This window comes from Miscanthus floridulus, chromosome 17 (genome assembly GCF_019320115.1).
Source record: "Miscanthus floridulus cultivar M001 chromosome 17, ASM1932011v1, whole genome shotgun sequence".
Classification (NCBI taxonomy): Eukaryota; Viridiplantae; Streptophyta; class Magnoliopsida; order Poales; family Poaceae; genus Miscanthus; species Miscanthus floridulus.
Window position 1 is genome coordinate 81,474,486 of NC_089596.1, and position 27,015 is coordinate 81,501,500.

At 45.2% G+C, this 27,015-nt stretch overlaps 2 protein-coding genes and 1 pseudogene across 2 annotated transcripts; 1 reads left to right on the top strand and 2 right to left on the bottom strand.

The window, feature by feature from the left end:
* The first annotated feature begins 8,273 nt into the window (after positions 1 to 8,273).
* Positions 8,274 to 12,901, top strand: LOC136516556 (cysteine--tRNA ligase CPS1, chloroplastic/mitochondrial-like). The gene is made up of 9 exons (XM_066509978.1): positions 8,274 to 8,716; positions 9,575 to 9,638; positions 10,002 to 10,163; positions 10,603 to 10,773; positions 11,110 to 11,391; positions 11,551 to 11,676; positions 11,787 to 11,993; positions 12,098 to 12,280; positions 12,393 to 12,901. Exons 1-9 carry the CDS (start codon positions 8,466 to 8,468, stop codon positions 12,606 to 12,608), a joined length of 1,662 nt encoding a protein of 553 aa, XP_066366075.1. The 5' UTR covers positions 8,274 to 8,465; the 3' UTR covers positions 12,609 to 12,901.
* Positions 12,902 to 14,308: 1,407 nt separating this feature from the next.
* LOC136515855 (uncharacterized) lies at positions 14,309 to 15,304 on the bottom strand. Its single transcript, XM_066509328.1, has 2 exons — positions 14,978 to 15,304; positions 14,309 to 14,761 (listed from the first exon to the last, which is right to left on the bottom strand). The coding sequence occupies exons 1-2, from the start codon at positions 15,302 to 15,304 to the stop codon at positions 14,309 to 14,311; spliced, it is 780 nt and encodes a 259-aa protein (XP_066365425.1).
* A 2,036-nt stretch (positions 15,305 to 17,340) lies between these two features.
* Positions 17,341 to 18,764, bottom strand: LOC136515856 (uncharacterized; annotated as a pseudogene).
* Positions 18,765 to 27,015: the final 8,251 nt, after the last annotated feature.

Here is a 27,015-nt window from a genome sequence, read left to right on the forward strand (position 1 = left end):
TTCTCAGACGAGACGTGGGACACGGGGAGGAGCCGAGGAGGTTTTATTGAGGAGATGGCGGGTCTAGAAGGTTCGGGCTCGGGCGATCTTGGCCGTTGGATTGGGGTTCCGGAATGCTCTGGTGGGTGCTGGTTCTGGGCTTGTGACGGGAGGCCGACACGGCGGCGGGTGGCGCACTGGCGCCTGGCGCGCGTCTATGGCCTATAAGCCTGTTCGCTTGTGTTATCATTTGTATTTTTCGGCTTATCTTTTAAATTGAAATAGAGTTTTTCTCTTATGATAAATTAACATAAATAATATTTTAATTTATTTTTTCAACGAAGCGAACAGTTATGCCGCCGGCTAGCCTGTTGAGGTGGGCCTCTTAGGCTCTAACAATAACATCTAAAATACAAGACTCATTTGTCTTTTGGGTAACGCTACAGGTAAAAGGTTCATCTTCTCCAACAACACGACCTACTAGAGAATTTTTTCTGCAAATAGGTTTCTAAAAGAGAGGATATCCATATTTGAATTGTGCCTCTCAGACAACTTAAAATAGGTCTTCCGTATAGATATTCTCAGACAACTCAAAATAGGTCTTCCGTATAGATACTCTTGGAAACTGATTTAGGATGTCTGGCTATAAATTTTGGATTTGGACGTTAACAGGCTTACGCGCGCCTTTTGGACCGGCCGTCCCTCGTAGCTTCTACACTGCATGAGGATGGGTGCAATGCCAGGCAGCCAGGGGCAGGGGCGGTGTTGGATTTCTTTTCGTAGGGGTGCTACAGTTTTTGCTTTTTGTTTTTGTTTTTGTTTTTGTTTGAGTAATATGCATCGTAGGCCTTTGAATTTGTCATAAGATGTCACTTAGGTCTACAAACTCTAAAATCGTACTTCGGACACCCTAATATTATTTAAGTATGCCACTTAGGTCTATAACTCATCGGAATAAGGTTTTGGCCGACGTGACGTGGACAGCGTGGCGTAAGCGCACGTGAGCCCCGCGTGAGCCTGCTTTGGGGCGTGCAAATAAGCATAGAGCTGCCATTATCCAGGCTCGAGAGCTCTAGATCCTTTGGTTGCAATTGCATTGTGGATTTGTGGTGCCGTTGATCGAGCCGCGCGTGCATGTGCACGTGAGCACGGACGACGCAGGCGGCAAGCTAGCGCGCGCAACCGCGTCGTCGCGACGTGATCCGGCGATGGGGTGCGTGACATCCACCTAAGCACGGCGCAACATGGTGTGGGTCGACGCCGATGCCCACGCGTGGCGGAGCTTCTCGCTGCCCTCCGTCGACATCCAGTGTCTGCGGCTGAGGACCGTGTCGATGCTCGGCACCCTCGGCCTCGCCGGCAGCGCCTGTCACTCCGGCTCGTGTAGGCACGCGACGCTGTCGGTGGAGGAGATGATGAAGGGCGACAACGACCACGCCGTGGACGCGGTGCTCCTCGGTGATGACCCGGCGAAGCGGCCCCTGAAGCTCTGCACACCGACGCTGACGCCGCCCAACGAGCCCGAGGTGATCAACGCGTGGGAGCTCATGGCGGGGCTCGAGGACGACGTGCCGACGCCACGCGCCACGTACAAGAGTATGCCACTCGATGAGTCGCCGTAGGAGTTCGCCTTGGAGGCGCCGCCGCTGCCGCAGTGGATGTAGGCCGACATGGACATGCCCGTCGCCTTAGACTTCGACCCGGAGGTACTGTCCGGATTCCGGGAGTCTAGATAATGGCGGCTCTCTGCTTATTTGCACGCCCCAAAGCAGGCTCACGCGCGGCTCACATGCGCTTGCGCCACGCTGTCCACGCCACGTCGACAAAAACCTTGTTCCGATGAGTTATGAACCTAAGTGGCATACTTAAACAACATCAGGGTGCTAGAAGTACGATTTGAGAGTTTGTGGACCTAAGTGGCACCCCAAGACAAGTTGAAGGGCCCACAATGCATATTACTCTTTTTGTTTTACCTTGCCAGCCCACTGGTGATCCAGCGGCGGGAGGTGGAGTTTTTTAATTTCTATATTTTATAAATTTGTTTTCGCAAAAATAAACGTCCAGACTAAAATTTAGCAAATATCATATACTTAAACAGAGAAACACCTGTACATTACGCCAGGTCATGAATTTTTGTATATATACTCCCTCCGTTCGTAAGGCCCAGTTCGTTTCACTGAAACTTGGCTTATGCTAATGCTTATGTTGATTTGTTATGGGAGAGAAACACTGTTTGTTCGCAGAAAAGTACTACTGAGAAGCGTGTCAGTCAAATTTGTCCAACTTTGACAAAGTTTATAGTAAATAGTATTAATGTTTATATCTACAAATAAATTTATTATAAAAAATATATTGTATAACTAATCTAACAGTACTTATTTTGTATCATGAATGTTAGTACTTTTTTTATATAAATTTAGTCAAAGTTCAAATGGCTTGACTTCTCGAAAAACGAGAATTACATTCTTTCGTAGACGGAGGGAGTATTTCGGTGATAGGTTTGATCATGGCAACCACCAGTAATCGAGTAGTTCATGCGGTTGCTACAGTTTGCAACAGCCTCCTTCATTCTGGTGGTGTTGACGCATGTCATGCACACTGAGGGACGAAAACGGATGGAAACGAGCAGAAGGCCCTCTCTTGTTTCCGTTTCTATATTTTTTAAGAAGAGCCTGTTTGTTGGTTAGTTTCTAGGCTAATAAGCCCGGCTGGTGCTGGTTTGTTGTGAGAGAAAAATATTGTTGGCTGACTAATAAGCCTTATCTGAAACCAACAAGCGAACAGGCTATAAAAAGGATAGGATGGTGTGGCAGAACTGCCTGAAGTAACACACCTTCGGAGGCGCTCGTCTTCCACCACACACTAAGCACCCGAAAGCAAGCTACATCGGTCGAATTCCATCGAGCACGCCCCAAGGGAGAACTCGAATAATCCACATTTTTTTCTTCAAGATCTAATAATAAGAACGAGTTTACAATACTTAGTCTATTTCATACAACCAGAGTTCTTAGAAATACGTTATTACAATACCTAGTTCAAAGTGTGGAATTTAAACAGCGGAATTACAATAAACATCTAACGGTAGAATACAAGAATCCGTCTGTGCCCACCAGAAGAATCCTACACACAACAGCTACTCTTCAAGCTGCACCTGCAACAGGGTAAATAAACCCTAAGTATACAATGTACTCGCAAGACTTACCCGACTAGTGAGAATAATTTTTTGACTCCAAAGGATATGATAAGCTTTTATGGGTTGCTGGGTTTACTTTTCATAAAAAACATTACTAGTAGTGGATCCTTATATATATTTCTTATTAGCAGTCGTGATTAGCTCATTATCTAGCCATTCTATGTAAGCACATGTTCTACTTTCAAGCAAGAGTTGAGCAAACAGATCTATTTCACCATCTTTCATCTTATAATTCTTACTACGGTGCTAGACTGTAGATAAGTCGTACCGGATTACCCGACGATTCACGAATCAATGTGCCTAGCTGGATACCTCGAAACACACGCCCCGCTTATACCCTAGGCATAAGCATGACCAACCCATCACTCTCCTGTCAAGGGGTCTAGGTCCCCGTCCAAACTTGGACTCCAAGCCTCCACACCTGAGTCCCATAAACAGTGTAACGAACCCACAACTATATGATGGTGTGGTGCTTAGACCTCCACCATCCTCGCCTCTAATCAGTCGGTCCGAAAAGAGCCAGAACCCACGACAAAAGTGCAACGAGCCTTCCCTACTCCCATAAACAAGTATGTGCTCAGAATAATAAGTCTATGACCTGACTAGAATCCAATGCAACGGCCGGTCCTTAATCGACATGGACAGGGAAAACAGTGTAACTAAGCTATGCCCTATTGGCCGTGGGACACAACCTCTTACACCCACCAATACCCATACCATATCCCTGCCTGGTCCCCATTTTTCCTTTCACCATTTATCATGAGTGATAATAATAATCGCCTATTATGAGTAACGACAGGTTACTCACGCTACCGATAAACCTAAGCATAGCAGCTACTCGACCTAAGCTAGTAGGACTCATAGGTAGGTATATCTATGCATATAGTTTAAATATAAATCATGTAACGTAAATGCACATCGTATATATATTTCCAGTGATTATTCAAAATAAGAGTTATGCACCGGAGCTTGCCTTGGGCAGGCGTGGTGTTAGCTCAGTCAGTCCGTGGTGGCTCTAGGACCTCCTCCTGCACGAGGATCTCCTCCTCGTACTCTTCAATCACCTCTTTGTACTCCTGCTCGCCCGCAGTCATGAACTCCACCAACTCGTTTTCTACATGCATGCAATGACGATGCAACGCTAAATATTAAGGCAACAATAGTTCTTAAGATAAGAATACATCTATTAAGCCACTAAGCTAGTTCTAATGACTAAGATACCAAGCTAATCATCATTCCCATCAAACTAGCAGGGTTTCGCCTACAAGTGCTACTTAGCAACTAAAATAGATTCTTACCCTTATTAATAATTTCCTATATACTACAACAAGGAGTACTTAGCTACCATATTTCTCAAAATATTCTAAGGCTATAAAAATTACAGTGAGCACATAATAATATAATGAACCTTCTACAAAAAATTCATGGACAAAACTATTACCCATTTGCCACAAAAAATTCCTACAAATATTAACCTAACAATACTAAGCTCTTTGAAATGAATTAATATACCTAAGCATCAAGTCAGACATGTATCCACTAATCATACCATCAGATAGACAATATTTTTAGGAACTAAACATAATTTATTTCATCATTTTTGGACGTCTATGTGAATTGATATAATTTTTCAAAGTCTAGCTCAGAATCTAAAAATAAAACCTATTTCTATTTTCTAGAAAAGGAAAAACGAATTCAACCCGCACGGCTCACTAACGAACGGCACGGCCCACACACGTGCGAAGGCGGCCCGCAACGGGGGAGCCCGCGCGCACGCCGACCAACTTGCAAAAACGCCCTCGCGTTCTCCAATAATACTACTAACACTATGTGCACTATTTCAACAGACTACAACTTTGCAACAAAACCCTCGCCCCTTCTCTCCTTTGCAACGGAGAGGTCCATGCCCTGGCCGCACACGCCGGCGCTACAGCCGATGACACTAGCGACCCTCGTCGGCCAACTAGGACCTTCCCTGCCCTATCTAAAGGACTGATGCTCACCTAGGTGCAGTCGCGAATCGATGGGCGGTGAAGAGATGAGCGGGGGCGCGTCCAAGAGCTCCCTCTACGGCGACGGCCAACCTATGATGGCGGCAACCCCATTTAGGCAAGCTCCGCCACCAGAGAGGAAATATGGATAGCGTATGAGCGTTAGGGTCTCACCGTGATCCTAACCGAAGTGGTGGTACGGCCGGAGACCGCCCTAGTCGAGCCGGCCACGAGCGCACGGCAAGGGCGATGGTGGGCCACGGTGGCGCGACCGCGTCAGCGTCGCGAGGGAAGTAGTGAGGACATAGCTCAGGTGCGCACGTCGAGAAGGATTGCGAGGTGGGGCTGGGGGTGCAGCTAATTCGGATCGGGATGGCAAGGTGGGGTCTTGCCCACGGCAACGGCAAACTTAGCCTATAATGGCGTAGCGGTGGAAGCAAGGCTCCAAATTAGAGCTTGTCACGGCATGGTTGGACGCGGTCTGGTGTCGGTCGGCTAGCAGGCTCAAAGGCGGAGTCAGGAGCGCAATGAATTGAATGGACGTGACCCTTCCATGCCGGATTGATGGCACGGTTCGGTTGGGCCGGGCGGCAGAGGGGGGAGGGGGGAAAGGGAATGGGTCCAGCTGGCTTGCCCGAGCTTTGGCGGGACACGGCTAGGCGCACACGTGCAGGCGCTGTGAGCCAACGCAGCCAGGAGGGAACGTACACGCGCGTAGGCGGTGGCAACGTGGCAGGGCAGCCGTAGCGCCGTTAATGGCAAAACGACGCGCGGTAGCCACAGCAAGCCCACATGCATGAATACGGGACGGGCAGCCGCGCAAAGGCACAAGCGGATGCGACGACAGCGTGCTGTGGCGCGGCAGGCAACAGTGCAGTGCAGCGAGCTGGGGGCAGGGCAGCGCAGCAGAGCGAACACATGTAGCCCCAGTGGCACCGGCAGCGGCGCCAGCAGCAGCGCGCAGCGCGTGATGAGACTACAGCGGCAACAACGCGGCAGTGAGGTGGGGCAACTACGTGCTAGGACTTTTGGCCACAGCGGCCAGCCGAGCGCGGCTAGGCGCGCTTGCGCGGTCGGCATAGGGGCGCGGTGACCACGCCTACGTGAGGAAACCAAGGACGTGCCATGCACGCTTTTTAAAGCATCCACTAATCGGTTGGCCAAACACCCAAAACATCATCACCATACTTTAGAGGGTACATCAGGCCACCTAAATAACCCATAACACTACCATACTTCTTAACCAGATTGCCGTACAAAAATTACCAAACATCGCAGTGTCTAGCTCACCAAAAGTTCATAAAATCTTCTAAGTGTTGAATGACTTTCTATTTCTAGTTGTATTTCCAAACCCTTAGAAATATAAGCTAGCAACATTATTTATCAACACCAAGTATTTTATTGTCATTTACAAAGTTTGTACTTTCAACTTTATTTAAGTGTTGCATATATGTTCTATATTGTTTTTGTTCGATAAAAATTTGCTTACAACCCTACTTAATAATTACGCGAATCATGGAATAACTTTCCGATTAACATTCTATTGATCCTTCTACATTACGACACTGCATTTACTCATTTCACCACATGCATTAACACACAAATAGGATGCTCATGGCATGTTTTAGTAAATGATTTACAGTGTAACACCGAGGGTGTTACAGATGGACCATCTCGACCTAAGCTGATCCGTCATATCGGACCTGTGGACCAGAAGGGTGGCTTAGACAAGTAGGCCATGGCGGCGAGGCTCTTCTACTTGAAGAGCCATCGCGGTGACATGGCTGGCCCAGGTCGAGATGGTCCACCTGGGCATCGCTCGTCAGGTGGGGGTTGGCGCTCCAGCAGCTATATGAGACGATGGCGAGCAGGCATGCTTCTGAATAGGAAGGGACATTTTAGTCTTTTTTGCATGCCTTGCCGAGGGCATGTGGCCATTTTTACGCTGACCGTCCAACTTGCTACGCCACATGAGTGAAAATGCCAAAAATTTAGTGTCTCCCCTTTCTCTAGTGGCAAGAATGCAAATTTCTATGTAATAATGGTAACTGAAAAGTTGGTATCATAAGAGTGGCAAATAGTTAAGGGCTTCTCCGAAAGCGCTTTTTTTTTTGCTGCGCTGCTGGCTGGTACTGCAAAAACTAACAAGGAAATATCGTAGCCCACGGCCGCTACAGATAAGTACAACCCAAGGGCCCCCAAATATATCTTGAGCTCGTGTTGTCTACCTGCTTTGAGAAAAGTTATTATAACTTATTGACATACCGGTACTAAGGGCACTTAGACCGTCTCCAACAATCGTTACCCAGAATACAAGACTCATTTCATGTTTGGGTAGCACTACAGGCAAATGATTCAATACCCATTTTTGGTCTTTTCCAACAACAAGATCCAAAAGATAACCTTTTCTATAAATGGGTCTCTAGGAGAGAGGATACTCAGATTTGGGTCATACCTCTCGTGACACCCAAAATGGATCTTCTATATAGGTACTCTGTTGGAGGCTATAGATATTCTGTTGGAGACCTATTTTGGGTTTAGATCTCCTGATGGTTCTCCTATCGGAGACAACCTTACAGTGTAGAAGCCATCTTAGTTTCTACGCGTATTAATTACCCTGCTACTTAAGTATTTTTGTTGATGTGGCAAATGATTTAATAATGAGAGAGAGAGAGGAGAAGACGATTTCTTAATAAAAAAACTATATCTACACATAATCAAGACATAAAGAGATGCAATAGATAAGTGAGGAAGAACATGTAATTGGATAAAAGATTCCTACGTAGAAACTATTCGTTGAGAATATAATTTCTACTTATAGTGTCTACTAAAATTAAATAGACATTAATCACCATGTTCGCTCGAACTTATGAGTCTAGTTTATCAGCTATGGTATAATATTTTTTTATTGTAACAAAACAGCATTAACTGGATTATCAGCCACGAGAACCATCAGCCGAACAGCTCGATTGAAATTACTGCACCAAGTACTGGCTACCGGCCGATTTGAGCTGAAAGCTTGATTCAGGTGACCTGAGAAAAGGATTAGAGGAAACCGTAGTTCAGTGCTACCGGAGTTGCTTGAGTGCTAGACGGGCCGCTAGTCGTTGGCCCATCGAACCCACCTGGCCACTTCCACCTGAACTTTGCCCTGCCTTCTCTCGACGACTTCGCACACGGCCGCCCACATCCCGCAGACAGCCGCCGCCGCCGGCGCAAATTCCCCTTCCGCGTCTGCCTGGCCGCTGGGGTTTCTAGGCTAGCGCGTGCCGTCCTCTCCTCTCCCCTCGCCCTCCACCACCATGGCCGAGGAGGCCCAGGCTCCGCTATCCGCCACCATGGCGAAGGAGGCCGAGTCGCCGCCGTCCGCCACCGTAGCGGAGGCGACGGCGCCGCCGCAGCTCGTATTATTCAACTCCCTGACGAAGAGGGAGGAGCCCTTCCAGCCCCGGGTGGAGGGGAAGGTGGGGATGTACGTATGTGGCGTCACTCCCTACGACTTTAGCCACATCGGCCACGCGCGTGCCTACGTCGCCTTCGACGTCCTCTACAGGTAGCAATCCCAGCACCCTCGGATCCTGAGGCCCTTTGTCTTGATTGCTCAATTAGTGCTCTCGATTAGGAAATATATTGTCTAGTAGCGTTGTCTCAGTGTATTGTTGTAGTAGTAGGATTGTGTGTTTAGTCATGCTCGGGTTTGGATGTTCAACATAGCTGGATCCAGGCTATGTCTAAACTGTATTAGTTGCTAGTTGCCTCTGGAATCTACATCTAGATACATGTTTGATGGACTAATTATTGCTGTGACTGATTAAGCATTTGAATTCTGGCCATGCTGTATTTCTCATTGTCATGAATTATTTTTATGTATTTCCTCTGTCCCAAATTATTTTTATGTATTCCCTCTGTCCCAAAATAAATCAACTTCTAGAGCTGTTTTATGTCAAACTATTTTAAGTTCGATCCACTGTATAAAGAATAGTACCAACATCTATGACACCAAATAAGTAAAAATATATCTTCATGCTGTATTCAATGATGCTAATTTGGTGTAAAAAAATATTAGCGATCTTTTATATAAATCGGTCAAACTTAAGATAGTTTGACTTGGATGATTCTGGAAGTTGATTTGTTTTGGGATAGAGGGAGTACATGCAACATACCAATATGTGATTCTTTGTAACTTGGAACACTTTGAGCAAGCTAACCTTAGCGTATTAGTACTACAGTCATGTGTTGCTGTTTTGAATTAAACCTACAATGGTCTGTATACATTACATTAATATTTCAATACATTTGTCAAAAGACTAGCTGAGTTAAAGCATAATATTGAGTCATGTTGCTATCTGTGCTTCTTAAGTTTTGATAACATATTTATTCAATAATAAAACTGGTCTCACATTCCTTGTAGGTACCTTAAATTCTTGGGGTATGAAGTTGAATATGTCCGTAATTTCACGGATATCGATGACAAGGTAACAATTTGTTCGCACTATTCTAGAGTTACATTTTAGTAGTTGAGAAGGAAGGAGAACTTCTTGAGGTATAAAAATGGAAGGAGCACGATCTTATTTGTGACAGTGTCATCTGTGGGCTAATTTGTTTCTGGGTTCAACTAATCTTGTGCTTCCTCTTAGCCGGAGTGTCACCAGTGCCATTTCATCCCAACATCTGTTCTTTTTTGTTGGCATTGTTCATAGATCAGACAACAGGATTTACAAAATAGTTTATTTTTTCCAGTGTGTTGCATGTTTAATATAAATTTTTATTTTTCTTTCCCAATACCTTTTGTCAGAAATTTGGATAAAATATTTCCTTGCCTTTTTTTTTTTTTACAGATTATTAAGCGTGCAAATGAACGCGGTGAAACAGTTACAAGTTTGAGTAGCCGGTTTATCAATGAATTTCTTCTTGATATGACTGAGCTCCAGTGCTTGCCTCCTACCTGCGAGCCACGGGTAACAGAGCACATTGAGCATATTATAGAGTTGATAACAAAGGTACAGTATTGCTACAAATCAAACTGATGTAAATGTGTGTTTACTTATTGCTTTCATGATACTTTGCAGCTGTTGTCAGGGGATGAGCTTAGTTAGGGCCATCAGTGGCTATGTCCCACCCTTGAAATTTTGCTATGAACACAATAGGTTTCTGTCTAATAGCCAGTTGTGGTTGAAATTCTTTAGTAATTTTCCTGGTGCCCCCTGGCTTTGATTGGAAGCTCCACCACTCTGGCTACTGTAAACAAAATCAACACTGATGATTACATTATTTGCCACCATACAAATTAAACCCATTCTTTCACTCATTATATCTAGTTCCATGATATTCAACAGTCATGCATAACTTACTGTATATAATCCTGATGGCACACAAAATGCCCCTTTAATCTCTTCTTATGTCACATGTCTTTCCCATGTTGTCTATGTTTCTGGACAGATAATGGAGAATGGGAAAGCCTATGCTATGGAAGGAGATGTGTACTTTTCAGTCGATAGCTTTCCTGAATATCTCAGTTTATCTGGAAGGAAATTTGATCAAAATCAGGCAGGTGCACGGGTTGCTTTTGATACGAGAAAGCGTAATCCTGCAGACTTTGCACTCTGGAAGGTAAGATTGAAGTACTGATGTTGCTAGGGTTGATTTCACAAAACTACAACTACTGGGTCTAACTATGAGGAAACTACAACTTCTGGGATCAGTTTCACAGAACTGCAACTACTCGTCCACATCCAAGTCCACATGTGTTGTGTGGCTACACATGCAGGTCCATGCAAAATGTTGTAGATCTGTTAATTGAGTCTGCAGTAGTTATAGTTTTGTGAAACAAATCCTAAAACCTGCATTTCCTTGATTAGGCACAAATAGCTGTAGTTTTGTGAAATAAACTCATATCTAGCTTAGTGTTGTCACTTTCTTCTAATTCTTCAATAATCATTGTTTCAGGCTGCAAAGGAGGGTGAGCCTTTTTGGGATAGCCCTTGGGGCCGTGGAAGACCAGGATGGCACATTGAATGCAGTGCAATGAGTGCTCACTATTTAGGACATGTATTTGATATTCATGGTGGGGGAAAAGATTTGATTTTTCCTCATCATGAGAATGAGCTTGCCCAAAGCCAAGCGGCTTATCCTGTGAGCGAGGTCAAGTGCTGGATGCACAACGGCTTCGTTAACAAAGATGATAAAAAAATGGCAAAATCAGATAATAACTTTTTCACGATTAGAGATGTAAGTGGTGAACACATGGCTCCTTTTAGTTTAGTCATTGTGATTAGTTTTAACCTTTAGGTTTCCCTTCAGATCTCCTACTGTTGCTTTCTTTAGTACTTTGCATGAGTTTGAACTTTAAGGTTCCTGTTGAGATCAATAACAGTTGTTTTTGTTCAGATCATTGCTCTTTACCATCCAATGGCTTTAAGATTTTTCTTGATGCGCACGCATTATAGATCAGATGTGAACCACTCTGATCAAGCACTTGAGATTGCATCTGATCGTGTCTACTACATTTATCAGGTACTTGACTTACTTTAGCTTCAAATTTTAGTCATTTTGTGACTTATTGGATTTAGGTTTGAGCATTAATTAACCTTGTGTCCTAATTCACTCCATTGTTTTCTTTGTAGACTCTATATGACTGTGAGGAAGTGCTAGCTACATATCGTGAAGAGGGTATTGCTGTCCCAGTGCCATCTGAGGAGCAAAATCTGATTGATAAGCACCATTCAGAATTCTTGAAATATATGTCGAATGATCTTAAAACCACAGATGTTCTAGATCGTTGCTTCATGGAGCTGCTGAAGACCATAAACAGCAGTCTGAATGATTTGAAGGTATTCTGGTCTCTTGTGCTTCCAAGTTCCAAGGTTATATTGTTTTGAAATTGTCTGTGGCACTATTATTTTTTCCTTGCCCATAACACCATTTCTACTTTCAGAAACTGCAGCAAAAAATAGAACAGCAAAAGAAGAAACAGCAACAGCAGAAGAAGCAGCAACAGAAGCAACAGCAGTTGCAAAAACAGCCAGAAGATTATATTCAAGCGCTGATTGCATTGGAAACAGAACTTAAAAATAAACTGTCTATACTTGGTCTGATGCCATCATCATCTTTGGCAGAGGTACTGAAGCCAATGTGCCTGTCTAGAAATAAAATAATTCCGGTGTCTAGAAATGTATTTCTGTTTATGATGACCACCTACATATTTAACGAGTAAATTGTTGGTCCAATAGGTACTGAAGCAATTGAAGGACAAAGCATTAAAGCGAGCGGGACTGACTGAAGAAAAATTGCAAGAGCAGATTGAGCAGAGAAATGTCGCAAGGAAGAATAAGCAGTTTGAGGTATCTGATGGAATCAGGAAAAACCTTGCTACCAAGGGCATCGCCCTAATGGACGAACCTTCTGGTACAGTGTGGAGACCATGCGAACCAGAGCGGTCTGAATAATCATGATTATATGCTCATTGACTCAACAAGTGATGGTGTAAAATGAGATGTGGTATTCTGCAGGGTAGGGGTTCCATTGACTCACTAGTTGATACTTGCATTTCTGGTTGTGTAAGAAGCAATAGACCCCATATATATACTTGACTTCTTGGGAGGTTTGAGTTTTAGTTTTGGATATGAGACTTGGCAATTCCATTTCAATGAACAGATGAAATTTTACTTTGTACTATTTTTGCTTGTGTTGGTGGTTGTGCACCGGTGCTGTGTTTGAGATGATGAAGTCAGTGCTTTGTTTAAGGTAATGAAAACTGATCTGGCAGAATTTGGTTAGCCTCCTCGGGTCATGAAGATGTCATCTTTTGGACGTTGAAACTAACTTGCATAAACATGTAGTTATTAGACACTAAACATGATCACTAATTACATGTAAAGTAAAAACTAAAGAAAATTGGTCTGACTATAGCTGTTAGACGTTGATGTGCCTCTGATGTTGACATCATTCAACCAGATCTTTGATTATGAGAAAAAAACTTGGGATTTATGAAACAGATAAGCCAAACATCATAGGCTCAAAATCATATCACAATAAAGCATAAGTAGATACGCAGGTGTGGATGGTATCTCTCAAGGATCACCTTGGTTTGCTTAAATCGGGTCGGTTGGTATCTCCCGGGGATCACCGAGGTTTGATTTGCATAAATCGGGTCGGTTAAGTGGATGACGCTCGATTTAGGTAAATATCGCGGCGAATTCCTACTTGGTGCGTCAAATCCTAGCCGCCTGCGTGGGAGGAACCGAGAGGGCGTGGGAGGAGGCGGTGTGACCCTGTCGAACCGAGAGTGGATACGAAGTTCCTCTCGACCTCGGAAACTTACGAATTGAAGAGGATATTTGAATACTTCTTATTTTTAAGAAGCTCTTTTACTGAACTATTGGATGGCACTTTTTTATTTTTTTGCTAAAAAATAAAAATAAGGAGTTACTTTATAAAACTTCTAAAGATGCTCTTACGGTTTATATTACTCCTTTCATTTCAAATTATACGTTATCTTGGCTTTTCTAACTACTTTGTATCTAGACATACCATAGTATATAGATGCATAAGAAAAAAAACCCAAAGTGACTTATAATTTAGAACAAAGAAAATAAGGCTTCGTTTGGATGTTGGTATTGAGGTGAAGGAATTGCATTGGGGTAGAAATACCAAATCTGAGTGGAAATGGAAATGGCCAACAATGCCAATGTTGTTGTTTGGATGTGTATGTAATTGGTAGTTAGAATCAAAGGGTAGCAGCCAATTCCAATTCTTGTTTGGATGTACAAACTGTTGAAATGTTTTGAAGAGTCTAGACAGTATACAACATTTTACATGTATGAGAATGTAGTCTCCATAAATTGTGGATATATTAGAAGTATTATATATCACTTTTCACATATAAAAATAGGAGAACTTTATTAAAAATGATCAAAATAGCTGGAGAGGTATGAAAAAGTGAAAAAAAATGAAAGCACATGAACATAGCAGCCATTATATAGCAAATAACATGAGATCAGTAGCTTCCAAGTACCCATAGAAGATTACAACATACTAAATAGGTCGGCAATCAGACAAGACATGTTTTTGCCTATCATAACAGAAGCTCCTAATTAGGATAACATGTTCTTAAGCATTACATGACAACAAGTTGACAGGAAGTCCCTCAATTGCCATCCTTCTCGTTCAACATCAAGAGCCATTCTTTCCTCATGGCCATGGGAAGCTCCATAAGCGCTTGGAATAAGCGCTCATTAAGGATTAGCTTCCCATAAGATTTCAGCATGTCACACCTAGCAAAATCTGGTATCATTTGAGGTGTAGCAAAGATTTCAGCAGTAGGGGTGACATGGGGCAGCGGTAATGGCTCAGTTGACTTCAAAGCATCTTTGAATGAGGTCTTCATATCTCCAAGCATGCAGAGAATTGCATCACCAGTTCGCTGCCTCTTTTGGGGCAACTCCGGGGATGCATCATCAGCTTGTTCAAGTGAATCTTGAGCACTTTCAGCACCAGTCTTGGCTCCTTCCCCATTGGCATGATCAGATGAGTAAATAGTGCTGAGTGCATCCCAATTCTTCACTACTTTAGTCTTGTAACAAGTTGATGCCTTGTTACTCTGCATAACAGGCACATGTTACTACAAAAGTGAGACAGAAGTGTGACAGAAAACAAAATATGTGTTAAGTAGTTAGCATTTTTCATAAATTTTGTGTAACTATAGACACTGGACAGTGGACTGGTCACAACTCACAAGCATCTAAAGACCATCTATATACAGGTATTGGAACTACAGCAAACCAGAAAATAAAAACAAACGAGAAAGTATCCTTACCTCCACATATCTATTCCACACATCTTCACTATCAATTGACAGCTTATTATTCTCCCAATCCCAACCAAATCCACTCTGAGAAAGTATCTTGCTAATGATCTCATAATGCTTGTCAAAAGTCTTGCACCTTGCTATTATATTGTCCTTTGTGATCTCCACATTGCACCTCTCACGTACATTCTTTATAGCAGCATTGTAGACATGTGGCTTCCATCCATTTTGGGCATGATCACCATTGTTGTGATGCTCAACAAGGACAACCAACAATGCATTGTCCATCTCATCTGTCCAAGTGAGGTAAACCCTTTTTCCTTTTGCTGCAGCCATGGTGCTATCCACAGAATACCACAGAAGTTAGAGTAAGGTAATATCATATAATACCACAGATGATGCATGTACACCACAAAAGACAACTATTTTTTCACACAAAAGATGACCCACATGGCTGAAAGCTCTAGTTTGATTTTGGTGAATTGATGAAACCCTAAGTGCTAACATAGTTTATCAAGTGATCATGAGATAGGTAGCACATTCTAAGTGATGAAGCAAATGAAGACAATGACATGATGATGGTGATGCCATGGTGATGATCAAGCGCTTGGACTTGAAAAGAAGAAAGAGAAAAATAAAAGACTCAAGGCAAAGGTATAAATGGTAGGAGCTGTTTTGTTTTGGTAATCAAGACACTTAGAGAGTGTGATCACATTCAGGTTTGATAGCCGTACTATTAAAAAGGGCGAAACTCATATCGAAATGCGGTTATCAAAGTGCCACTAGATGCTCTAACTCATTGCATATGCATTTAGGATCTAGTGCTAACACCCTTGAAAATGTTTGTGAAAATATGCTAACACATGTGCACAAGGTGATACACTTGGTGGTTGGCACATTTGAGCAAGGGTTAGGAACTTCACCGGCGGAGTGTCCGCCCATAGAGTACGGACAGTCCGACGGTGCCACCGACGTCCTAGACAGAAAAGATGGAGGACACTGTAAGTGACCGGATGCTGGTCTCATTTCGACCGGCATGTCCGGTCAGGTGGAGCATGAAGACGCTGGCGTCGGTCTCTGACCAGACGCTGGGTCACTTAGTGACTAGACGCTGGAGGGGTGTGTCCGGTCCTGCTGACGTGGCAGCGCACAGGGGAGTCGTCATGTGACTGGACGCTGGGTGTGTCCGGTCGAGCATGACTGGACATGTCTGGTCGTGAAAAATTGTTTCTAGATGCTTACTAGAAACGATCGGATGCTGAGGTCCAGCGTCCGGTCACTTCGTAGCAGCGTGTCCGGTCATCACTTGACTGTTGGGATCGGGCGCTCAGTATTTGAAGAGAGGGGACACATGGCGTGCATCGCACGATCGGACGCTGGGGTCCTACGTCCGATCGATATGACCAGAGCATCCGGTCACCCCATGTTGTGCCCGGTGAAGGGGTACAACGACTCTATTTCGTGGGGGCTTCTATTTAAGCCCCATGGCCGGCTCAAGCTCACTCTCTTGGTCATTTGCATTGACATAGCAACCTTGTGAGCTTAGCCAAAGCCCTCCCACTCATCCTCATCATTGATTCATCATCTTTGTGAGATTGGGAGAGAATCCAAGTGCATTGCTTGAGTGTTTGCATTTAGAGGCACTTGGTGTTCGTGTTTCGCTGTAGGATTCGCTTGTTACTCTTGGTGGTTGCCACCACCTAGACGGCTTGGAGCAGCGAGAATCGTTGAGTGGAGGTTGGTGATTATCTCCAGCTCCGATCGTGGTGATTGTGAGGGGTTCTTGACCTTTTCCCGGCGGAGAGCCAAAAGGTACTCTAGTGGATTGCTCGTGGCTTGTGTGATCCTCATCTTGTGTTGGTTGTGCGACACCCTATTGAGGTTTTGGCATGTGATGCCAATTAGCGCGTGAACCTCCAAGTGAGTGAATCGCCATAATGAGGACTAGCTTGCCGGCAAGCAAGTGAGCCTCGGTAAAAAATCATTGTGTCATCATTTGATTCCGAGGTGATTGGTCTTCATTGTTATTCATTCTTGTGATTGATTGGCTCCTTCCTCGACACGGCGGTATAACCATCTTGCTCACTCTCTTTACATTACCGCAAACTAGTTGTCAAGCTCTTTAGTATAGCTAGTTGTGAGAGCTTGTTAGTTTGGTTAGTGTGGCTCTTTAGTTAGCTTTTGAGAGCACACTAACTTAGTGTAGTGTCATAGCTATTGTGTGGATAGAAACTATATAAACTAGAATTGTGGTAGGTGGCTTGCTATTTTAGTAGGCTAGTGCAACACTTGCTTCGTCTCATAATTGTCTAACCGGTTTATTAAGTGTTGTTGTAGAATTTTTAATAGGCTATTCACCCCCCCTATAGCCATTAGGACCTTACAACGGCCCACTCCATCTTGGCATCACCATGCTGCACAAGGTACTCAGCAAACATGTCATTAGCTAGCTACTCCCTAAAGGTGATCCATTCATTCGTCACTTGAACATTTCTAATTAAGTTAGCATCATCTACAGGCTCATTTGGCATAGCTGCTACTTCAGCGTCCACTGCTTGCAATAATAAATCATTCATCACATGTTGTCTATCCCTTGCAAAGTTGTGTAACACACAGCAAGCATTAATAATTCGAATCTACAATAATGTTAGTTAGTAGTCAGAAATTGCCATTCAAATTTCTGTTATGTCAAAGAAACTTTCTGTGTACTGCTGAAACTTACAATTGTTACCTGATCTTTTATGTCAAAGAAACTTTGTGTGCGTAGGATAGCCCAATTTTTCTTCCATAAACCAAAAGTTCTCTCTACAACATTTCTAGCACAAGAATGACGCAAGTTATACAACTCTTTGGGAGTTTTTAGCTGCTGTTGACTTGAAACCCACTCTTTCAAATGGTACCGAGTGGATCTAAATGGAGCACGAAATCTAGGCCCATTGGTATAACCATCATCAACTAAATAATACTTCCCTATTGTGAAGCAACTACGTTAGCTACCAACAGATGAAAGAAAAAAATTGCCAAGACAAAGAGTCGTACCCTTAGGTACAACAAATCCATCTTGACGACTCATTACATCACGTAGAACTCTTGAGCCAGAGGCTGAACCTTCCTAGCCAGGTAACACATACAAGAACTTCATATTCCAATCAACCACACCTAACATGTTAGTAGTGATTTGTTGCTTTCTGTGCCTGTACCTCCCTTGGTCAACCACAGGAACAGACACATCAACATGACACCCATCAGGTGCTCCAAGTGCATTGCCAAACCACTTCCACTTATAATCATTAGGTGGTTGAATAGAAGGTTCAGGAATCTTAATGAACTCCTCACTTAGAGATAGAATGGCTGTCAGCACATTAGAAAAGTGTCTACTGATGGTCTCTAAAGAACGCTTGTAATCACCATGCAACAACCTCATTTTTAGACCATGCCCAACTACTAGCAAGAACATAGCAACCTTTTCTTCCACACTCACATATACAATGTCATGGAGACCACACATCTCACGCAACATGGTGCATAGATCATGGAAGTTCCTTTTAGTCAAATGCGACTTATCATAGCATGTAACTTCAGATCCATCATACATTTCTTTGAGCAAATCTTTCCTAGTATTGTGCCTACGCTCATCATCACTAAAGCACACTAAATTCCTTGGGCCCCTCTGTGAACTAAGATATGCTACCCCAAGAACAACTGACTCAAAGTAAAGTTATGTCAACACAATCCGCCTCCTCTTTCTTCTGTTATTTTCTTTAGTTATAGAAGAAACCAATTCAAGATCTGACATTGTATAGCTACAATGGACACGCATCACTTGTAAGAAATAAAATTCTAAACACAACAACACAATAACATACGATAATAAACTTCACGTCATACAATAATAACTTAACAACTAAGAATCACATACCTTCAATTCATCAATTGACCTGAAGAGGACCCAACGCTTGGAGAGCAATCTAAAAAATTAATGTAAGACATCATTAGGGTTTCTCTGTGTACTGCAATGGAGTGCCATAGATGAGAGAGGGGGCTTAGGGATTTGACCAGCCATCCAAAACAAATTCCCTTGTTCATGAGATTGACCAGCGGGGAGAGAGGGGAAACAATGGAGGATGGACGGAAATCCAAGTGAATGGGGAGGAGGCCATGGCGCCATGGATGGAGCGAATGGCTGGGAGGGAGCGGAGCACATCGGCGGACTTGGTGGTGGGCTGTCAGGGAGGAGAGAGCGTGGAGGGCGGCGACGTGGTCGCCCACGCCGGTGAGGGAGCTGATGGTGGCGGCTGTGGGCGGGTGGGGTGGATGCGGTGGGGGAGGTGGGGAGGTGATGGGGAGGGGCGGATGCGGTGGGGGAGTGTGGGGGGGACAACCCTGGATACCCACAGTAGACTACATGGGCTACGCTGTCAGGGGTGGTCCAGCCCACAAGACTAAGACCTACGGTGCACGACACTGCTCGGCGTGTACCGCAAGGCATCTAGGGTGATATCCTGAGGATGCTATGAGATCTGTTAGGATACATTCGATCCTATGATTCCTGTAATCTGTTATTACTTACCAGTTATCTCCTAGATCTAACCGACTTGTAACCCTGCCCCCTAGACTATATAAGGCGGGTAGAGACCCCCTCAAAACACACACAATTTCATATGATAGCCAATACAAACCAACAGACCACAGGAGTAGGGTATTACATCGTGCTTATGGCCTAAACCTGTCTAACTCTTGTGTCTCTATTGCGTCCTTGTCCTTGATTACGCACACCTCTGTCGATCAATCTACCTTAGTGGGATACCCCTCGGAGGACTGCTGATGATATTCTGTCGACAGTTGGCACGCCAAGTAGGGGTGTGCATGTTGTTTCTATGACGGACAAGATGGTATGTTTTGCAGGCTCTTCGTCCTATCCAAAGCCTGACCGGATTTTTACGGTCGGATCGATCTCCTAGATCATCAATGCTGATAGAGACGGAGAGATCATCAAGCTGGTGCAGATCGATTCTGCGCCCACCACACCAACACCTGCAACAGCAGATCCAATCTTAGAACCGCCTTCGAGGTCATCTTCACCAACAACTCACCGCCTGCTCTCCTGCTACCCAAGGAAGTAGATCAACAACGATGATCTGATCGCATCCATCGATCAGGTTGGCTAGAAGCTCACCGACTGCCTCTCCATCATGGAATCAGCTCTGACCACTCTAGTTCAGCACCGACCACCCTTCGATTCCAATCCATCGGAGGCTGATCAGGAAACTCCAAGGGCCACAGTCGCCATCCATTAGGATGCCCTAAGGGGCAAATTCGCTGACCAGGTGGGAGATATCTATCCTCTTGCTGACCCGATCGCCGACTAGCTTTTGTCGACTGTTAATATGTTGTAGATCGACCGACGTCCCGAAGCATCCCTTCACACCATCCTAGAGGAAAATCCAGACTCCAAGTCCTAGGGCTCTACGGAGACTGTCGTTGAAACTGCCTCCGTCCAACCTCCTTTCCCACCCTTCCAAGGAGGCAGGATTGTTAATGTCAGCATCGATAGCCCTCCATGGGATGGAGAAACCGACGAGGACCGCATGGCTCACGTCAACAGAAACACCAACGTGCGTAGCGCTAAGCAAATGAGGCCGCCATTGTGTTAGCCGAGGCTGCTCACAACGGAGAACAACTCGACTCGCAATGAAGGCCATGCCCACTCTGCCACAACCTCAACGATGAATTCATTCGCGATGATGGCCACGACATCTACAAGACCCCAAGCGCCAACTTGGCCATGGCCGCTAATGAGCTCGCTCGGCTCAAGCAAACACCAGAACTCACCAAGGTTGTCGTAATGCTTAAAGCTACACGCTGCTAGGTCAATGAGATCCACCAGGATCAGGGACCTTCCTACTCGACAAGCTTGAATCACCGATCCACCAGGCCAAGATCCAATCGCCGCCCCAGTAGAAGCCATTTTGCCGATCAACATCATGATGATGGACAACCCCTCCAAGGGGAGCTAGGAGGAACTGCATCAACTACCCTCACCAACATGACCAGGAAGTCAATCAAGACATCCGAGCACACATCAACAATCTCTAGGATGCGCGATGTCATATTGACGGGCGCCATTTCTCTCACCATGAAGAGGAAGTACGCCAACGTCAAGAATAAGAGCAAGAGTTCGGTAATCTGGATGCAGCCCTCCAGCCACTTAACACTGGCAATGCTGTAGATCCCAACGGTGATGATCCCGAAGGGCCCCAAGCATTCATGAGAGCACTCCGAACACTCCAGTGGTCCTATGGTTTCAAAATCACTAGGGTCGAGCCCTACGAGGGATGGATGAACCCCACATAGTAGCTACAAGCTTATGCCACCACCGTGCGTGCCACCGGGGGAGATACCAGTGTCATGGCAAACTATCTTCCCGTCATGCTTACGCCAACCGTGATGAACTAGCTCACAAGCGTCACCTTGGATTTCATCGGATCTTAGGAATGGTGGAAGAAAGTCTTCACCAACAACTACATGGCTACGTGTACTCGGTCAGGGCTCCAAGCATGATCTGAATCGCATCTATAAGAAATCATCCGAGCACCTCCATAGTTATATCAGGCGATTTTCTAAGACGAGGAATTCTATTCCTAACATCACGGAGGTAGAAGTCATCACCACCTTTGTCCGAGGACTCCATCATCGCGACCTCCGCTCCAAATTCAATCGTAAGCCGCCAAAGGGGATTGGCGAGATGATCACGACCGCCGATCAATACGCCAATGCTGAAGAGGCCAAAGTTCATTTCAATGAGGATGCGGGCACTCACCGCCCAACACACCGTATCAATGAGCACCCCGATGAACGATGCCACAGTGACCGTGGCCACGACGACCGCGGCCACCATCAGGACAATGGACGTGATCGGCTAGAAGGGTCTAGAGCTGGTCAATATAGTCGCCGCTGACCAGACAACATCATTGCCACCATTGACAAACCTTGTGCCAAACACAACTACAATGAGCAGTACAAGAAGATCCTCAAAGGACCATGCCCCCTCCACAAGAACAACAATCACAAGATGAAGGACTACCTTGGCCTGGCCAAGGAGTTCCAGACCAAAAAGAAGGACGACAATAATGATGATAGAGCCAGAGGTCACCGACCACCTAGGGACAACAACAACGCCTTCCAAGATCATGACAAAGTGGTTGCCACTATCTTCGGGGGCCTCGCCGACTCCGAGAGCAGAAGAGATCGAAAGCTCATCGCCCATCGGGTGCTCATTATCAACATAGAAGACGCTATCACCAACCCCATCTATCACCCCTGGTCAGAGGTCCCCATCATCTTTAGCAGGGCCGACCAATGGGCGGACATCCTTACACAGGGTGTTTCCCCCTTGTTCTCGATGCAACCATCAAGAAAGTTCTCTTTAGGAAAGTACTCGTCGATGGTAGAAGCGCTCTGAACCTCCTTTTCGTCGGAGCCCTAAAGGAGCTGGGCGTTGGAATAGAAGACCTCACTCCCTTCGACTCCTCCTTCTGGGGTGTGGTACCTAGCCAAGCATCCAAACCGCTTGGAGAGATCACCCTCCCGGTATAATTCGACACGGCTAGCAACTTCCACATCGAGCACATCAACTTCTATGTCGCCAACTTCAACACTGCCTACCACGCCATACTTGGTCAGCTAGCTCTGGCCAAGTTCATGGCCATACCACACTATGCCTATCTGATATTGAAGATGCCTTTGCCCATAGGAGTTCTTGCTCTGCGGGCCAACCTCTTCGTCGCCTACGCCTACGAAACAGAGAGTCTCTCCCTCGCCGAAGCCACTAACCTCTCCATCTAGATGGCTAGCATGGTGAACGATGCCAAGACAGTGCCTACCGATGACCTAGAGATCCTAGCGCTGGAGCCTCCTCATGCCTCTACCAGGTCCTAGGAAACGAAGGAGGTCAGCCTTGGCCTCGACAACCCTACCAAGACCATCAAGATTGGGGCTCATCTCAACCCCAAATAGGAAAGCATGCTTGTCTCCTTCCTACATGCCAATGCCAACGTGTTTGCTTGCAAACCTACAGACATGCCGGGGGTACCAAGGGAGAAGATCGAGCACTCCTTGAATGTATCATCGACCGCCAAACCGATCAAGCAGAAACTCTGATGATTCGAGCCAGACAAGAAGGAGGCTATTATGGTAGAAATAAAATGGCTCCTACCAGCTAGATTTATTAAATAAGTGTATCATCCTGAGTGGCTAGCAAACCCAGTCCTTGTTTAAAAGAAGAATAAAGAATAGAGAATGTACGTTGATTACACCAATCTCAACAAACACTACCCTAAAGACCCCTTCGGTCTAAGTCGGATAGACGAGGTTGTAGACTCCACCGCTGGCTGCGAACTCCTCTCCTTCCTTGACTGTTACACCGGCTATCACTAGATCTCTCAAAGAGGACAACCAAATCAAAACGTCGTTCATCATGCCTTTTGGTGCGTATTGCTACACCACCATGTCTTTTGGACTCAAAAACACCGGGGCGACCTACCAAAGGGCCATCCAGATGTGCCTTCACCAATAGATAGGCTGCAACGTCGAAGCTTACATCGACGATGTGGTTCTCAAGTCTAAAACCATCGATAATCTCATCGCCGACCTCGAAGAAATGTTCGCCAACCTAAAAGATACAGATGAAAGTTGAACCCTTCAAAGTGCATCTTTGGAGTTCCATCCGGCATACTCCTAGGCTCCATCGTCAGCGGTCGTGGTATCGAACCCAACCCCGACAAGGTCTCTGCCATTACCAATATGAAACGGCCAACCTGTGTGAAGGATATACAAAAGCTCATAGGGTGCATGGTTGCTCTCAGCTACTTTATATCGCACCTCGGTGAAAAGGGACTACCATTTTTTAAACTACTCAAGGCCTCCGAGTGCTTCACCTGGTCGTAGGAAGCTGATACAGCTTTTGAGCAGCTCAAGTTATTTTTAACGAAGCCTTCAATCATGACGGCACCTCAGCCAGACGAAACCTTATTGATCTACATCACCGCCACTTCTCGCGTCGTTAGCATAGCTATCGTCGTTGAGCGTGAGGAAGTTGGACATGCCTATAAGTTACAACGTCCGGTCTACTTCATTAGTGAGGTTCTTAATGAGTCCAAAACTCATTACCCTCAAGTTCAAAAGCTGTTATACACCATTCTGATCACGTCACGCAAGCTCTGCCATTACTTCGAGTACTACAAGATCGTCGTGCTCACCGAGTTCCCTCTATGGGACATTCTCTGTAACAAAGAGGCCAATGGCCACATCATCAAGTGGGCAGTCTAGCTCAGCACTTATTCTATAGAATTCAGAAGCAAGCCTACCATTAAGTCACAGGCGCTGGTTGACTTCATTGCTAAGTGGACCGAGATCCAAGAGCCCATCCCCGTTGCTTGCCCCAAGCACTTGGTGATGTATTTTGATGGCGCCCTCAACATCAGCGATGCTGGTGCTGGCATTTTATTCATTACTCCAACTAAAGACAAGCTCTGTTATGTCCTCCGAATTCATTTTCTAGCTTCCAACAATGCCACGGAGTATGAAGCATGTCTCCATGGACTACGTATAGCCATCAAGCTCGACGTCAAATACATCATGGTATACGAAGACTCCGCGCTGGTCATCAACCAAGTCAACAAAGATTGGTCCTGCTCTAGTGAGAAGATGGACATATACTACGCCGAGATCAGGAAACTCGAAGGAAAGTTCTACGGTATCGAGTACCACCATGTTGTATGATATCAAAATCAGCTCACCGACCACCTATCAAAGATAGGCTCTTCTCATGTCATGATTCTACCAGGGGTCTTCGTTCAAGACCTTACGCCGTCTATTAAGGAAGAGAAGAAAGTTCAAGAAATCCCCCCCCCCCCCCGCCGAGCAGCTGGTACTTGTAGTACCTTCACCGATCGTAGATTAGAGGGAATAGTTCATCAAGTACCTCACCAGCATCAACGTACCCGCCGATAAGACTGAAACTAGATGCCTCATCCATTGCCGCAAGCATTACATGCTGGTAGATGAGAACTTGATGAGGAAAAGCGCCAAGGGATACTGTAGAAATGCATCACCTGAGAAGAGGGTGTAAAACTACTCCTTGAAATACACTCTAGCTCCTGTGGCAATCAAGCGACCTCCAAAAACCTGGTCAGCAAAGCTTTCTGAGCTGGTTTTTACTGGCCCATGGCCATCTTCGATACAGAAGACCTCATCCGATGTTGTGAAGGATGTCAATTTTTCATCAAGCAAATACACGTGCCGGCACAGGAATTGCAGACCATCCCAGCTTCTTAGCCTTTTGCATGCTGGGGACTCGACATGATCGTGCCTTTCAAGCCCGCGCCAGGTGGTTTTTGGTACATGTATGTCGCCATTGACAAGTTCTCCAAGTGGATCGAGTACAAGCCACTTGTTTTGGCCACTGCAAAGAAGGCAGTCGAGCTCTTCGAAGATATCATCCATAGATTCGGTATCCTGAACAGCATTATCACTGACCTCAGAACTACATTCACTGGTCACCATTTTTGGGACTTCTATGAAGACCGATGCATCTTAGTCAAATATGTCTCTGTTGCCCATCCTAGAGCCAACGGCCAGGTCAAATGGGCGAACAGCATGATCCTCGATGCTCTAAAAAAGAGACTATACTAGAAAGAGAAAAAACACCCGGGCAGATGGCTCAAAGAGCTCCTAGCTATGGTCTAAGGACCGTGCACTCAAGCTAGTCGCAACACCAGTGTCTCTTCATATTTTTTGGTCTATGGCTCAAAGGCCATACTTCCTACGTACATTGCCTTTAGAGCACCAAGAGTATGACATTATAATGAAGAGCAAGCCGTAGCTATTCGGACAGAGGACATTAATAGGGCTGAAGAAGAATGCTTGATCACTTGCATCCGCATAGCCAAATACCTAGAAGGCTTGCGAAGATACTACAATCGCAATATCAAAGGTCATTCATTTGCTGTCGACGACCTCGTTCTCCGTAGAAAGCAGAAAACTGAAGGGATGCACAAGCTCTCCTCCCCTTGGGAAGGGCCTTACATGGTCAAAGAGGTTACCTGACTAGGGTCTTACCGGCTATGTGACATGGAGGGAATCGATATCCCCAATTCATGGCACATCGAGCAACTTATATGTTTCTATCCTTGAAACGCTCCAGATATGTACTCTCCACTACATAATGAATAAAGTTTTTGTCGCCATAATTTGTCTCCATTATTTCTCCACTCTAGTTTAATCTCCACTTATGATTACAAGCTCTGAGCTACTCCTTAACAAACTCCAACAATTATACGTGATCTCCATAAATGCTCCGCCTCATTTCTCCATACTAAAATATCTCTAAGATATTTCACCAACCATCAAGCAGCACATGTTCGGCTCTATGTTCTTTGGAGAAAACCCTACCTTCGATCTCTCCCTACACGTGCTATGGGCTCTAGTGCTCTGCGTTATGGGTGGTCGGCTGTGGTTCCTCGGTCATGTCTGTTCCTCCTACATGTGCACAGGCTCTAGCACTCAACGTTATGGAATTTGGGCTAGCCAAGGCCAAGAGCTCAGTAACGAACTAACTGCTCGGACGCTACTTATACCACCTATAAATGCATTAGGGTTAACAATACATCTATTTTTCACCAAAAGTGCTAGCAAGCCGCACAAACATGCATACAACATCAACTTACAACATTTATACAAATACATAAATGTTTGTTTATGCCCTCACGCATTTAACTCTCCTCTCCAGTTGTTCAATACAGGTCCCTCTCCACTCAGGCTATTAGGCTTGGCTATCACCATCTACCTCACCGAACAGATCAATGTCACCGGCCAGCTTCTTCGCCACGCCCTCCACCTCATCCTTCAGCTGCTCCTGCTTCATCGCACCCGTCCCTTTGGCGAATCTAGCCCCTATCACCTGAAGATTGATCATAGGGTAGTGGGACCAGACCATCGGCAGGGCATGCATCATGATGGAGACATTGGCATATCAGTTGAAGCTTTTG